At 43.8% G+C, this 15,560-nt stretch overlaps 1 protein-coding gene across 1 annotated transcript; it reads right to left on the bottom strand.

The window, feature by feature from the left end:
• Window positions 1–8,569: 8,569 nt before the first annotated feature.
• Window positions 8,570–9,965, bottom strand: LOC123585528 (olfactory receptor 6K6). Its single transcript, XM_045453793.1, has one exon. The coding sequence runs from the start codon at window positions 9,948–9,950 to the stop codon at window positions 8,979–8,981; it is 972 nt and encodes a 323-aa protein (XP_045309749.1). The 5' UTR covers window positions 9,951–9,965; the 3' UTR covers window positions 8,570–8,978.
• Between the last annotated feature and the right edge of the window lie 5,595 nt (window positions 9,966–15,560).

The raw sequence follows: 15,560 nt of genomic DNA, 5'->3' as shown, positions 1-15,560 counted from the left end.
TCTCAATAAACCTGTTTTAAAAAATGGGGCTGAAGTTAAGCTCACCTGATGAATATTTGCTTTAAAACCGACTGAGGTGCACTGTTTGGGGTTTTCTGGGATGCTCTGGGCTTAACAGGTGAATGAACACAGTCTCACCAGAACACAGCCAACCTGTCCAGCAGCTTGTTGACAGGATGGACTTCATTCTAGATGTCTCCACAGGGCAGAAGCCTTTAAACATGATCTTTAGACTTAGGGAGACAGACAGAGAGAGAGAGAGATGACGTGTGGAAAGGGGAAGGGGTTCACTCTCATGAGTGAACATGAGAGAACTATTCTAAATTAAAAGAGACAACAACCAAAGTAACGTGAATCTTGGTTCAAATAAACCAAACGTGAAAGGACGTTTATGGGGCAGGTGAAGACACTTGCTTATGGACTAGATACCAGGTGATACTGAGAAATTGTTGAATTTTTAGAATGAGGCAATGGTACGGTGATTAGTGAAGAAAATGTGTTTAGGGGGAAATGTAAACATCTTTGGAATTTATTTTATTTTTTAAATTTTATTTTTTATTTTTTAAAATTTACATCCAAATTAGTTAGCATATAGTGAAACAATGATTTCAGGAGTAGATTCCTTAATGCCCCTGACCCATTTAGCCTACCCGCCCCCACAACCTCTCCAGCAACACTGTTTGTTCTCCATATTCAAGAGTCCCTTCTGTTGTGTCCCCCTCCCTGTTTTTATATTATTTTTGTTTCCCTTCCCTTATGTCCATCTATTTCGTCTCTTAAAGTCATCATATCAGTGAAGTCATATGATTTTTTTCTTTCTCTGACTAATTTCAATTAGCATAATATCCTCCAGTTCCATCCACGTAGTTGCAAATGGCAAGATTTCATTCTTTTTGATTGCCGAGTAATACTCCATTGTGTGTGTGTGTGTGTGTGTGTGTGTGTGTGTGTGTGTGTATCACATCTTCTTTATCCATTCATCCATCCATGGACATTTGGGCTCTTTCCATCCTTTGGCTACTGTCGATAGGGCTGCTATAAACATGGGGGTGCATGTGTCCCTTCGAAACAGCACACCTGTATCCCATGGATAAATGCCTAGCAGTGCAATTGCTGGGTCGTAGGAAAGTTCTACTTTTAGTTTTTTGAGGAACCTCCATACTGTTTTCCAGAGTGGCTGCACCAGCTTGCATTTCCACCAGCAGTGCAAAGGAGATCCTCTTTCTCCGCATCCTTGCCAACATCTGTTGTTGCCTGAGTTGTTAATGTTAGCCATTCTGACAGGTGTAAGGTGGTATCTGTTTGTGGTTTTGATTTGTATTTTCCTGATGATGAGTGATGTTGAGCATTTTTTCATGTGTCGGTTGGCTATCTGGATGTCTTCCTTGGAGAAGTGTCTATTCATGTCTTTCACCCATTTCTTCACTGGATTATTTGTTTTTTTGGGTGTTGAGTTTGATAAGTTCTTTATAGATTTTGGCTACTAACCCTTTATCTGATATGTCATTTGCAAGTATCTTCTCCCATTCTGTCGGTTGCCTTTTAGTTTTGCTGATTGTTTCCTTCACTGTGCAGAAGCTTTTTATCTTGATGAGGTCCCAGTAGTTCATCTTTGCTTTTGTTTCCCTTGCCTCCAGAGACGTGTTGAATAAGAAATTGCTGTGGCCGAAGTCAGAGAGGTTTTTGCCTGCTTTCTCCTCTAGTATTTTGATGGCTTCCTGTCTTACATTGAGGTCCTTCATCCACTTTGAGTTTATTTTTGTGTATGGTGTAAGAAAGTGGTCCAGATTCATTCTTCTGCATGTCGCCATCCAGTTTTCCCAGCACCACTTGCTGAAGAGACTGTCTTTATTCCATTGGATATTCTTTCCTGCTGTGTCAAAGGTGAGTTGGCCATACATTTGTGGGTCCATTCCTGGGTTCTGTGTTCTGTTCCATTGATCTGAGTGTCTGTTCTTGTGCCGGTACCATACTGTCTTGATGATTACAGCTTTGTAGTATAGCTTGAAGTCTGGGATTGTGATGCCTCCTGCTTTGGTTTTCTTTTTCAAGATTGCTTTGGCTATTCAGGGTCTTTTCTGGTTCCATACAAATTTTAGGATTATTTGTTCTAGCTCTGTGAAGAATGCTGGTGTTACTTTGATAGGGATTGCTTTGAATATGTAGATTGCTTTGGGTAGTATCGACATTTTAACAATATTTGCTCTTCCTATCCAGGAGCATGGAATCTTTTTCCATTTTTTTGTGTCTTGTTCAGTTTCTTTCATAAGCTGTCTATAGTTTTCAGTGTATAGATTTGTCACCTCTTTGGTTAGATTTATTCCTAGGTATTTTATGGTTTTTTTGTGCAACTGTACATGGGATCGATTCTTTGATTTCTCTTTCTGTTGCTTCATTGTTGGTGTATAGGAATGCAACCGATTTCTGTGCATTGATTTTATATCCTGCAACTTTGCTGAATTCATGAGTCAATTCTAGCAGTTTTTTGGTGGAATCTTTTGGGTTTTCCATATAGAGTATCATGTCATCTGCGAAGAATGAAAGTTTGACTTCCTCCTGGCTGATTTGGATGCCTTTTATTTCTTTGTGCTGTCTGATTGCAGAGGCTAAGACTTCAATACTATGTTGAATAACAGTGGCAAGAGTTATTCATCCCTGTCTTGTTCCTGACCTTGGGGGGGAAGCTCTCAGTTTTTCTCCGTTGTAGATGATATTAGCGTTGGGTTGTTCATATATGGCTTTTATGATCTCGAGGTGTGCTCCTTCTTTCCCTACTTTCTTGAGGGTTTTTATCAACACAGGATGCTGTATTTTGTCAAATGCTTTCTCTGCATCTATCGAGAGGATCATATGGTTCTTGTCCTTTCTTTTATTGATGTGATGAATCATGTTAATTGTTTTGCAGATATTGAACGAGCCCTCCATCCCAGGTATAAATCCCACTTGGTCGTGGTGAATAATTTTTTTAATGTATTGTTGGATCCGGTTGGCTAATATCTTGTTGAGGATTTTTGCATCCATGTCCATCAGGGAAACTGGTCTATGGTTCTTTTTAGTGGGGTCTCTGTCTGGTTTTGGAATCAAGGTAATGCTGGCTTCAAGAAAGAGTTTGGAAGTTTTCCTTCCATTTCTATTTTTTGGAGCAGCTTCAAGAGAATAGGGGTTAAATGTTCCTCAAATGTTTGGTAGAATTCCCCTGGGAAGCCATCTGGCCCTGGACTCTTGCCTCCCCTGGAATTTATTTTAAAATATTTTTAAAAAGGGGCACCTGGGTGGCTCAGTTAAGCGGCCGGCTCTTGAATGTGGCTCAGGTCATGATCCTGTGGTTCATGGGATTAAGCCCTGCGTTGGGCTCTGCGCTGACAGCTTAGAGCCTGCTTGGGATTCTCTGTCTCCCTCTCTCTCTGCCCCTCCCACTCATGTGTGCTTTCTCTCTCTCAAAATAAAGAAATAAACACTGGTGCACCTGTTGGCTCAGTCGGTTAAGCGTCTGACTTCAGCTCAGGTCATGATCTTGCGGTTTGTGAGTTCGAGCCCCGCTTTGGGCTCTGTGCTGACAGCTCTCAGAGCCTGGAGCCTGCTTCGGATTATGTGTCTCCCTCGCTCTCTGCCTCTCCCCTGCTCAAGGTCTGTCTCTCAATAATAAATAAACGTTAAAAAAATAAAAATTAAAAAAGAAATAAACATTTACAAATATAATAAAATAAATTATTAAAAAAATAGACGAAGTGGAAATGACAAAATATTTTGTATGATTAAACTTTGAAACCTATGGGTTTAATATTTTCTACACTTTCATGAATGTTTACAAATATTGCGTAATAAAACTTTAAAAAACAAAGAAATAGAGTGATCATTAAAAGAGGACTATCCGTGTTTTCAAACTAGCAGCGAAAAAAGTTTGTAGGGAAAAATACAGAAAATTTTATCCATCCAATTAGAAAAGGAAAGGAAGAAAAACAAATTGGAAATGAATGAAAAAAACAGGAAACACAAGTATTTTGGGAGAAACACTTTCAAGCCTATTTAAATCACAAAACATGTAAATGGCTAAGTGTGCTTATTATACTACAAAGACTCTCATAAGAGGTCTTTTTAATTAAGCTAGTTGCTGCTTATAAGAGATCTGTCTAAACATACAGACATGCAAAGTGTGGAAAGAAAGAGAAAATGTTTGGCGTAGCAGTATAATAACAAGATAGAATCTATGAGAAGGAAGTGTTAGCAGCAATATAGAGGGAAACCCTAACGTATTATAAGGAAAATTTCATTCCAGACGTAACATTCTCACGCGGTTGCATTTAACAACATAGCTTCGAAGCATGTAAAAAGCTGCCAAAAATAGGGGAAGACACTAACACTTGCTGACATTTCTCTGAAAGAATTAAAAATAATTGTGTCCAGCAAATAATAAGTGGGGATATGGAAAAATCAAACTTACACTTAAATATGCATATTGTACCGTATAAATATATACCACATTATATGTAATTAAGCTTTAGTTGCGTATTACATACATTTCATACATAAAAATAATATACAAGTTATATACATGTTACATATAAAGTTATATACATATATATATGTTCCATGTGTATGTGTGTATATAGATAAATAGATAGCTAGGTCGTATATATTAAACTTAAAGAGGAAACACATACATATGAAGTATTTATCAAGTTCATGCAACTCATAAAGAAATTCTCTGTTGATGGGGCACCTGGGTGGCTCAGTCGGTTAAGTGGCCGACTTCGGCTCAGGTCATGATCTCACGGTCCGTGAGTTCGAGCCCCGCGTCGGGCTCTGTGCTGACAGCTCAGGGCCTGGAGCCTGTTTCCGATTCTGTGTCTCCCTCTCTCTCTGACCCTCCCCCATTCATGCTCTGTCTCTCCCTGTCTCAAAAATAAATAAACGTTAAAAAGAAATTCTCTGCTGAAATATAGATGCCTTAATGACTGCTTTCTCCGAACATATGATTTTAGGTGGACGAGGGGGAGGGGAAGAGACTATTTAAGGGAGAGAAAAACAACAAAATAACTGTTTCCATGATTATTTTACTTTTTACTTTACCCAACATGGGAGTCGATTAGTCCAAAGATATAAGACACATGGAAGGCAGTCTAGTGTAGCAAAACAAACAATTAAAAACATTTATTTTTAAAAAGGAAAAATATACATGAATGGAGGGATATCACTGGTTAAACTGACCCAAACCAAGGGTTTGCAAGGCCAGCACACGTGTCTTAGACAGGCTTGCTGCTTTGTTCCCTGGTGTTTTCAGTCCCTGTTTGAGGGGAGGAAATTTCAACTGGGATGAGAATCTCCTGTCCTAGACCCAGAGGAGCAGTGTTTCAGCCCATGCCCTGAGAACGTCTGACTCTTGTGTGACGGGATTTAGTTATAAGACTGATCATTTTCCAGTTCCAAAATAAAAAGAACCGTGGCTTCTGAGAGATAATAAATTTCCAACGCAGGGAAGCATCACACATCCGAAACAGGACTCTGTCATCTACAAGTGCCAGGTGCACTTTTGTTCTGGGCCAAAAATCATACAGCCATTGTAATTCTGGGCCCTGTGACACCTACTTTGTGAAATAGAGGTGATCCAGCCTCTGCTACCGAGATCCCGGAAAGCAAAAAGGAAAGACTGAATGGCATCCCCTGGAGTGATACAACACGAGGGCCCTGGAAGTGATTTTCAGCTCAGGACGATAGTAAGAGTAACAAAAGCATTAAATAATAAGCAGTATTTGACGAATATTATAGCCACTGTGCTCAGCATTTTATACACCTTGTGGCCTTTGATCTTTAAAGTCCTCAAAGCTCCTAAATGACAGATAGGGACACCGAGGCTCAGGACACCTTTGTTAGTTCTCCAAGTTGTACCGTTGGAAAAAGTACAAAAGCCAGATTCATGTTTAGACAGTATGACCTCAGAGCCCTCCGTCTTAGTGACCACCTTCAATTCAGTCCAGTAAGGAGGGGTTATCTGATAACTACCTAACTTGGTAGGAGACTGTCTTGACAGAGTGTTCAAATGGAGCCTAGATTACCTTTTTTTCAGATATGCTGAGGAGGAGTTCCTGCTCCTCTATCCAGAGATAGCTGGATGTCTCCCAAGGCAGCTTCAAGTTCAGAACAAGTGGGGAAAATATTCTCTAAAACTGATGAACTTAAACAAAAAGCAAGGCTGTAATTATGTGTAAGAGATGCTCCCGTACTGGACCGGGGCTGGGACTAGGAAGCGGTCAAGGAAACAAAGCAACTGAGAACATGGAATTATTAGCTTAGCCTGGATCCTTTGGCTCCTGCCTCCCCACAGATGATAGACCCTCCCTCCCGTATTTCTTCTCCTTTTGCTGCCTTGGGCAGATGTGGGGACCGTCTGTCATCACCATCAAGGCTCTTCTCTTTGTTGCCTTTGCCCCTACATCTGCCTCTTACATCTACCTTTGCATCCATCTGGCTGTCCTGTCAGCCAGCCCGGCATGTCGATCAGTGGGTCCACAAGTCAAGAACAGAGTTCGGCTAGTAGACAGGCAGTCGGCAGAACCCTGTGCTGAAGTGTGGTGTTCAGAAGGAAATCTTCTCCTTGTGGTCTGTGGGCCTTTCATCCAAACATCTTGTTTGTGTGGGGCGAACAGGAAACCACAGAAAAGCAGAAAGACAGAAAGCGAGTCATGTCAAAACCAGGGCTCACAGTGGTCCTGAAACCAGTGGTAGCAACAGCAGCGTGAGGAATCTTTCTTGAACATTCCAGCAAGTTGGAGTAACGTGGAGACACAGGGAACAACAGTGGCAAAAAAAAGAATCACTCCCGAGCCTTGATCGCAAAGGTTGGGATGTTCTTGTGAAAAGAAAAAAATCAAGGCACAGAGTTGAGAGAGGAAAGGACCAAAAGGGGTGCGCATTCAAAGAGAGTTGGAACACAAATAGCACATTTTGGAAGGTCTGAAGGAAATAAAACAAAATGGCTGGGAGCAATGAAGGCACAGAGGCCACCGCATCTCATGCCAAGGAAGCTGGCAAATTGGATGGCTAGTGGCATTCTTATTAAGAGCAACTAATGAATTATTAGGCTCTGAGGCCTCCAAGGCCAAGCTGCCGGTGTGACAGTGAATCCACTGCCCCTGACACAGTCCCTGACATAGAATTGCCAGGCAACTAGTTGTTAAGAAATCAATCTTGAAATCTGGAGAAGCAAACCCTCTAGCACGTCCTGCAAACTAATTAGCGATCACACTGCCTCACCGAAAGGCCACATTTCCTCCGGATTTCTTCCTGGGTTTAGCGATCTGTCTTGGAGGCAAACTGTATGAAAGGGACCCCAGAGCACGGTGATCGGCCCTCGCTGCGGGCGCTCGAGTCATTGGGTTTCTGTCCTGATTTCCTCATCATTAACCCGGGACACCCAGACCAGTTACTGAAATTCTGTGCTTCACTTTTCTCCTTTGGAAAACTCAGGGTTGATATTGCTTCTATAGGATTGTCGTGAGGATAAAAGGGACAGTACATGTAAGGTACTTACCGCAAGCTCAGGTGTTATTAAAACACGTTAGCTCTTCTAAATACCAAAGGGCCCCAGGGCTGGAGGCGATCTTAGCCATCATCTCATGCAGCTGCTTTCAACCCCAACCCGCCCTCAGAATTTTTGGGTCAGCTCTTCGGAAATGCAGATGCATGGGCTTCACTTTCAGATTTGCTAAATCCTAAGTTCCAATGATCCATTGGTTTGGGAAACCGCTGATCTGATCCAACCAAAGGCTTTACAGACGCAGTACTGTTTAGTGGCAGAACAAGGTGTAAAATCTGGTCTGAACGATAGTGTTTCTGGGAGGCCACTGTGACCAGAGTGAGGGCTGGACGCTCATGGAGAGCAGAGTCAATGACTCCTATGACTCATCAGAGACTGGTACGTTTCCTGAAACTTTGGGGGAAAGTAATTTCATTTCTTGAACGCCAAATGGATCAAACGGATCCAAACCGAGCATTTACTAGGGACGTAGCACAAAGTAGAGCCCTGAGGTCAAGACCCGCTCTGTCACTGAGTACCTGTGTGACGTCAGGCAAGTCAGTAAATTTCTCTAGGCTTCCATTCCAACATGTAAATAATGGTGATTTCTGACCTAATTACTTTAGGACATTTTAAATTTAAAGAGGATTCATACATGTGAAGGTATTTCAAATGGGAAATTGCTAGAGAAGTAGACTATTGCCACAATTCATTAAAAAAAAAATTTAACATTTATTTGTTGCTGAGGGACAGAGAGAGTCAGAGCACGAGCAGCGGAGGGGCAGGGAGAGAGGGAGACACAGAATCCGAAGCAGGCTCCAGCTCCAAGCTGTCAGCACAGAGCCCGACGAGGGGCTCGAACCTGAGATCATGACCTGAGCTGAAGTCGATGCTTAACGCACTGAGCCACCCAGGGGTCCCGCCCCTATTCATTTTTATGTCACTCCAATGAGCCTCGAATTCCATCATGCCTGGTGTATGTGATCAGTGCACGGATGTCGAATCGAGTTTGTGGGTTAAATAAGCTGAAAATGGAGACGATTTTAGTGTCGGGAAATGGTTTGTCAATGTGGGGTGCTGAGCGTCAGGGGGATTCGCGAATGGAGAGAGGGCTGGGGGTGAGTTGATGGTGGCAATTTTCGGAACCACAGGGTCTTTTGTGTCTCTTCTGTCCTGCTGTCTGGCCTCATCTGCATGTGGGGCCACAGAGGAGAAGGCCAGGAGCCCAGCTGGAGGGGCGAAGAGGAAGCTAGCCTGTGCTGTGCTGCCGCAGAGTCTATTTGGGCTGCCTCGGAGACCACAAACACGGCAGGGGCACGGATGGGAACAGGCTGTGACATCGCCACCAATGCCCTGGACACAGCAGTTTTCTGTTCTTGTTTGTAATAACAGAGTGAGTAGTTGTGCCAATAGAAACAGAACATACTCACGAACAAGTCAAGATCTATCTATCTTGATCTATCTATCAGCCTCTAGATCTATCCCCGACCCCAGCAGCCCTCCTCCGACGGCAGAAAAGCCTTCCGATAGCATCTTTCATGTCCTTGTTTCTGAGGCTGTAGATAATGGGGTTCAGGAAGGGGGCAAGGATGACAAAAGTGATAGCAATTGCTGTGTCCCAAAATACGGAGTAGGTGGCTGAGAATCGCAGGTACATGACAGCGACACTGCCGAAAAACAGCAAGAACACAGCCAGGTGGGCAGCGCAGGTAGAAAAGGCCTTGCGGCGGCCCTCGGCTGAGGGCATCCCCAGAATCACCACGATGATCCGGATGTAGGATAGGGCGATGGCCAGGAAGGAGGCCACAATCTCCCCTGCATGGATGGCGTCCACAATGACTGCCAGGGACGTGTCCGTGCAGGCCAAGTTCAGCACGGGCGTAAAGTCGCAGAATATCTGCCGGACCTGGTTGGAGCCACAGAAGGGCAGGGTGGCAATCCACACGATCTCGGGAAGCACAAGGAGGAAGCCACAGACGCAGGACCCAGCGGCCAGCTGGGTGCACAGCCTGGGAGTCATGATGGTCGCGTAGCGGAGAGGCCTGCAGATGGCGACGTACCTGTCAATGGCCATGGCCGTCAGGATGCAGCCTTCTGTGATGCCCAGGGAGTGGAAGAAATACATCTGTAGGAGGCAGCCAGCCACAGAGATGGTCTTGTGCTCACTGATCAGGCTGGAGAGCATCTTGGGGATGGTGGTCGTGGTGTACCAGATCTCCAGGAAAGAGAGGACGCTGATGAAGAAATACATGGGGGTGTGCAGGGCCCTGTCCAGCCGGACAACGATGAATATCATTAGGTTCCCAGTTACGATAAATCCGTAGGTGAGAAGCAGAAGAATGAAGAACAGGACGCCACCTTCAGGCAGATGTGGGAACACAGAGAAGAGGAACTCAGTCACCGTAGTCAAATTCCCACTGGTCACCAACTCCGTCATCTGCCAGGGGAAGAAAAGAGACAGAGAAACTCCTGAAATTGGCGTGGCGATCGCACACCGGAAACAGCTCCGCTTCCTTCCGTGATCAAGTTACCTAAGTTGACTCTGGGACCCTAGACAGGATAGTTAGAAATATCTCTCAGCTGTAGAGATCTCTAACCTGCTAGAAATATCTGTAATCTTGGCTTTGGGACCCCTCAGTGCATCTTTTAAAAAATTTTTTTTGCAACGTTTCTTTATTTTTGAGGGAGAGATGGACAAAGTGCGAGTCGGGGAGGGGCAGAAAGAGGGAGACACGGAATCCGAAGCAGGTTCCAGGCTCCGCGCTGTCAGCACAGAGCCCGACGTGGGGCTCGAACTCACGAACCGCGAGATCATGACCTGAGCCAAAGTCGGACGCACAACCAATTGAGCCACCGAGGTGCCCCTCAATACATCTTTTGTAAACATCTTCAGCGGATGCAAAGAAAACACAAAGCGACACACAAATGAGTTCTCCAGAAATACTTGCTGGGGGCTCACGTCTTTAATTCCTTGGTTCTCCCCCTCACTCTCTGCCTCTCTGTGTTTAGCTTTAAAATGTGTACCTTTCTTTCCAACTATTCTCCACTCCTGTTCTTCATAGCGAATTAAAAAGAAAAATACAAAGACACTCTCAGGAGCCCTTGTCTCAATAATTCATCACGCTGCTCTCCCATTTTTTTCTGGCCCTGATCCCTAACGTGAGGTTGGCGGGCTGGTCATCTCCACTTCTGCTTTGTTTCTGTTTTGTTTCACGGTGACATCTGTTTCTCATTAGATGCCAAGTGCCCAGATGCCAGAAAATACCCCTGCTCACATCCCTCTCCTTCTCCCCCTTCTCTGCCTCTCTCAGTGCTTGATCCTGACAGTTCCTCAGACCAAGAGTCTCTCCAGAACCACCTTGCGCCTAACTATTTGTCACTGAATTTTGGGCAGGCATATAACTCCACTCCACACACCGCACACCTCCTAAGCCACATCAAAGAGCCAACAGGAAGGAAATCATTCCAAATAAAAAATCACTTCTAACGTAACTACGCCTGCCACGAAAACCAGCTGCAATGGAAATCAGGCCAGCATCTACCTGTTAGGGAGAAGGGCCAACTAGACTTTTTGTAAGGCTATTTAATGTTCATGAGAGCAGGGTGCATTACCTCTCGCCTGGACTATTTGATTTTGTTTATTTTTTAAAAAAAATTTTTAATGTTTATTCCTTTTTGAGAGACAGAGCATGAGCAGGGGAGGGACAGAGAGAGAGAGAGAGAGAGAGACAGAATCCGAAGCAGGCTCCAGGCTCTGAGCTGTCAGCACAGAGCCTGATGTGGGGCTCGAACCCAGGAACCGTGAGATCATGACCTGAGCTGAAGTCGGACGCTCAACTGACTGAGCCACCCAGGTGCCCCTACATTATTTCATTTCATTTATTTCTACCTGTGACAGAGAGAATATTATTGTTTTATAAGTAGAAAAGCTGAGAACTGAGAGGGGAGAAATAACTTGTTCAAATACACTTTTCGGGGATCCCAAACAGTTGCTAGGAGCCTGGTCTGTAGGCCTTAAAATTCCACGATTGTTTTTTTGTTCCACAGTGGGGGATTTAGGTCCGGAGTCACCAGTCGTTCATTCTGTCTGCTTCGTACCCTGAGTACCTCTATATCCTCAGGACTGTCCTGAGTGTGAGACGAGACCGTTGTTGGGTTTTGTTCTTTCAGGTCAAAAGCAGATGAAAATAAATGCATTGCAGGTTAGGAAAAGCAATTTATATAAAATGCCTCTCGCCTTCAGCCTCGAGCCTCGAAGAAGGCTTTGGAAGGGAGGAAGCTTCAGGGCTCAGCAGAAGGGCGGAGCCTGCATTGGGAGAGCTGTGAGATCTGAATGCTCTCTGACTGAAGCAGCCGCTTACTTCTCTGTCCTTTCTCAGCCGGAAGCAGCCAGACAATGGCCATGCTGAGTGGTCTTTATGGAGAACGTAGATGGACAAAGCGGGAGGCTACGGTGTTAGGAGAAAAGGGAAGCAAGTTCAGCACTAAGTGGCTCATAGCGGGCAAATAGAGTGGCCGCTTTGCGGCCCTGAGTGAGGCCCTTCTCACTAGCAAGGCTGCACCATTGGTCACCGTTCAAACATTGATTCAGTTAACACTCACGTATTGACTGACCTTCCGCTAAGTGCCGGTCGCTGCCGTCGGTTCGAGAGCTAGCTGCGGGTGAATAAAACCGCTCTCCTAGATTCTGCGCTTCATTCTTTTGACCGTTTCGCTCATGTAATACAGTTCTAAAAATATGAAGTTTTACCCCAGACGTTGAGGAAACCTTACCTTGGAAAACGAGGGCAAATCCGAGTCCGGAGGAGTTAAGGATACGAAGAAAGCAGTAGGCAGGCGCAGGAGGAGTGGAGGCGGGTGAGCAGTTAGATTGGAAAACTTCCTTTCAACAGTCTTTTGCACTCACCTTGCCTGAGACCACAATGACGTTCTTCAGAGTCTCTGCAGCTACCAGCCCCTGCCGATTGTCAGCAGGGGTATGGATGTCTTAGAAGGCCCTTCGGGGAATTTCTAGAGAAAAAATCCTCTCCTGGGACTTTCTCTTTAGATGATGCAAGATCCGAAGGCAAGTGGTGTATTTGACTCTCCCCCTCTGAGGGATAAATTAAGGGGAAAGTGTCACATAATAATTAGAGATTCCCCAGGGTCGGGTCTCAAAGGCCTCCTTGTGGCCAAATCACCCTGTGTCGCACAGGGGAGTACAGAGCTGGGCCCTGGGGCTGGAGTAGTGGTGGGCATCAGAACTGACCAGTCGGGGCCCTGCTTCTCTGGAAACACTCTCTCAGCTTTCACCATGCTGTCCATTCCCTCTGCTGCTCCCAGAACAATGATGATAATACTAATGATGAATCACTTGGGACATCAACAAAAATAAGGACCTGTAAAGGATGTGTCACACAAAGATGCAGTACTTTATGAAACTATGTTGGAAGATACCAAACACCCAAATAAATGGATTGATATGATGTATTGATGAATAGAATGTCTTGATTACAGAAACACAGCAATTCTACACAAATGAGTCCATTCCTTCAATGCAATTTCCACCAAAATTCCATTTGGGTAGGTGGAGTGGGGAACGTCAGGAGGAGGGACAAGACTCAGATATTTCAAAGGAGAAGATTAAAATGGTAAGGCCTGTCCTACTATGGATCAAAGGTTATAACAGCGACATAACAAGCAAATGGAAGCCAGGGAATAGACCGACGCAGTGTGGAGCTTTGACATATGGCGGAACAGAAACCACAGAGCAGAGTACGGGGGGAGGATGGGCAGAGACGCACAGTGGGTCTACAGAGTAAGGGCTGATTATTACTAAGTGGTGCGGGAATCTCGATTTAAACATACGAGAGACATAAAATAAAACTCGTCCTGACATTACATTCCCATACAGCTACAGATAGAATGAAGGTCTAAAATGAAAAGTCAACTTTAATGCCTTTTTTTTTTAAAGATTTTATTTTTAATTAATCTCTACACCCAACATGGGGCTTGAACTCACAACCTTGCGATCAAGAGTCACATGCTCTACTGACTGAGCCAGCCAGGTGCCTCCCTTTGAAAAAAATTTTTTTTTAGTTTTAAAACTTTAATACTTAAAATAAAATTTGAGAGACTATTTTATCACTTCACACAGGGAAAATATCTTAAGTCAATAGAAATATAAATTACAAAGGAAAAGATCATTAAATTCAGGTATATTAGTATTTCCATTTACCAAATGGTACCATTGAGAAAATAAAAAGACAAAGTACCTGTTAGGAAGCTGTATTTGTAAATGATATAACTGACAACAGTATTTGTAAATAGCTCCTGCAAATTAAAAAGAAAATGATGTTTTTTTAAAGTTTTTTAAATGTTTATTTATTTTTGAGAGGGAGAGAGAGACATAGTGTAAGCCAGGGAGGGGCAGAGAGAGGGAGACACAGAATCTGAAGCAGGATCCAGGCTCCAAGCTGTCAGCACAGAGCCGGTCGCGGGGCTGGAACCCATGAATGGCAAAACCATGACCTGACCCAGAGTCAGGTCGCTCAACCGACTGAGCCACCCAGGCGCCCCTAAAAAGAAAATGATTTTAAAAACCAGGTGAATACATGTATATAATATACACGCAGATGCACACGTATACACTCAGCCTCACTGATAAGCAGGGAAATGCAAATCGAAAAAATAGTGCATTATTTATACGTACAACCGAACAGCAACAAATGTGACCACACACAATGATGAACAGTAGTAGAAATTCATGCTTCATTGATGGAATACAGACGTTGAAAAACAATTTGGCCGTCTCTCACAGAGCTGAAGGCATAAATGCTCGACAACACAAAATGTTCACTCCTAACGAATGATTAATTTGTGTCCCATTAACACGAGATGGAAGTATGTATTTAGAGCTGCAGCCACATAGGTTGATATGAATGATTCTCAAAAATATGCTGAGTGAATAAGCAAGTTGCGCAATAACACCTAAAATATCATTCAATTTACACGGAGTTAAATAGACAAAACTAAACACTGCGTTGTCTTTGACTGAATATCCACGCGCTTACAGGGTAATGAACACAACATCCAGGTTAACGGTGATATGCAGCATTTGAGGGTTTGGGGGCAAGGATCGGATTGAGGAGGAGCGTTTAGTGGACTTCAAAGTTATTACTAATGTTCTTTCTTACCTGGAGTCATGGGTTCGTGTGAATGAGAGGTAAAAATGTAAAGCAAAATGGACATAAGAAGGTAAACTACTCTCTAAAGAAAAGCAAGAAGGGGGAAATGAAGGCCGTGTGGTAGCCCAAAAGCAACCATAAATAGAGGGTGAGTATGTATTTTAAGATGAATGCATTTGAACATATTTATAAGCGGAAGGAGCAGACAACATAGAGAGGAAGCAGTGAGAAGATTCTTAAAATTAGTGAATTCAATCATTCATCCAATTACTTATTTTTTTTTAACAATGTATCCATTCATCAAGTGCTTATCAGGGGTCTGTTTTAAAATACGACCTTCTTGGGGCGCCTGGGTGGCGCAGTCGGTTAAGCGTCCGACTTCAGCCAGGTCAGGCTGGATCTCGCGGTCCGTGAGTTCGAGCCCCGCGTCAGGCTCTGGACTGATGGCTCAGAGCCTGGAGCCTGCTTCCGATTCTGTCTCCCTCTCTCTCTGCCCCTCCCCCGTTCATGCTCTGTCTCTCTCTGTCCCAAAAATAAATAAATGTTGAAAAAAAAAATTTTTTTTTAAAATAAATAAATAAAATACCACCTTCTTACATGCAAACATTTGTTGAATGAATAAATAATTTTGCTATAATTGATGGGTGCCACCTTAATAAGGTGATTCTTTAAAATTATCTTAATGTTTATTTTATTTGTAAGAGAAAGAAAGAGAGACAGAGTGCAAGCAAGGGAGGGGCAGAGAAAGAGGGAGACACAGAATCTGAAACAAATTCTCGAACCCACGAACCATGAGACCATGACCTGAGTTGAAGTTGGATGCTTAACCAATTGAGCCACCCAGGCGCCACCTTCATAAGGTGATTTATATTGCAAACAGC

This window comes from Leopardus geoffroyi, chromosome C3 (genome assembly GCF_018350155.1).
Source record: "Leopardus geoffroyi isolate Oge1 chromosome C3, O.geoffroyi_Oge1_pat1.0, whole genome shotgun sequence".
Taxonomy (NCBI): Eukaryota; Metazoa; Chordata; class Mammalia; order Carnivora; family Felidae; genus Leopardus; species Leopardus geoffroyi.
Note: the sequence above shows the minus strand (reverse complement) of the source record. Positions and strands in the feature narration are given on the sequence as shown.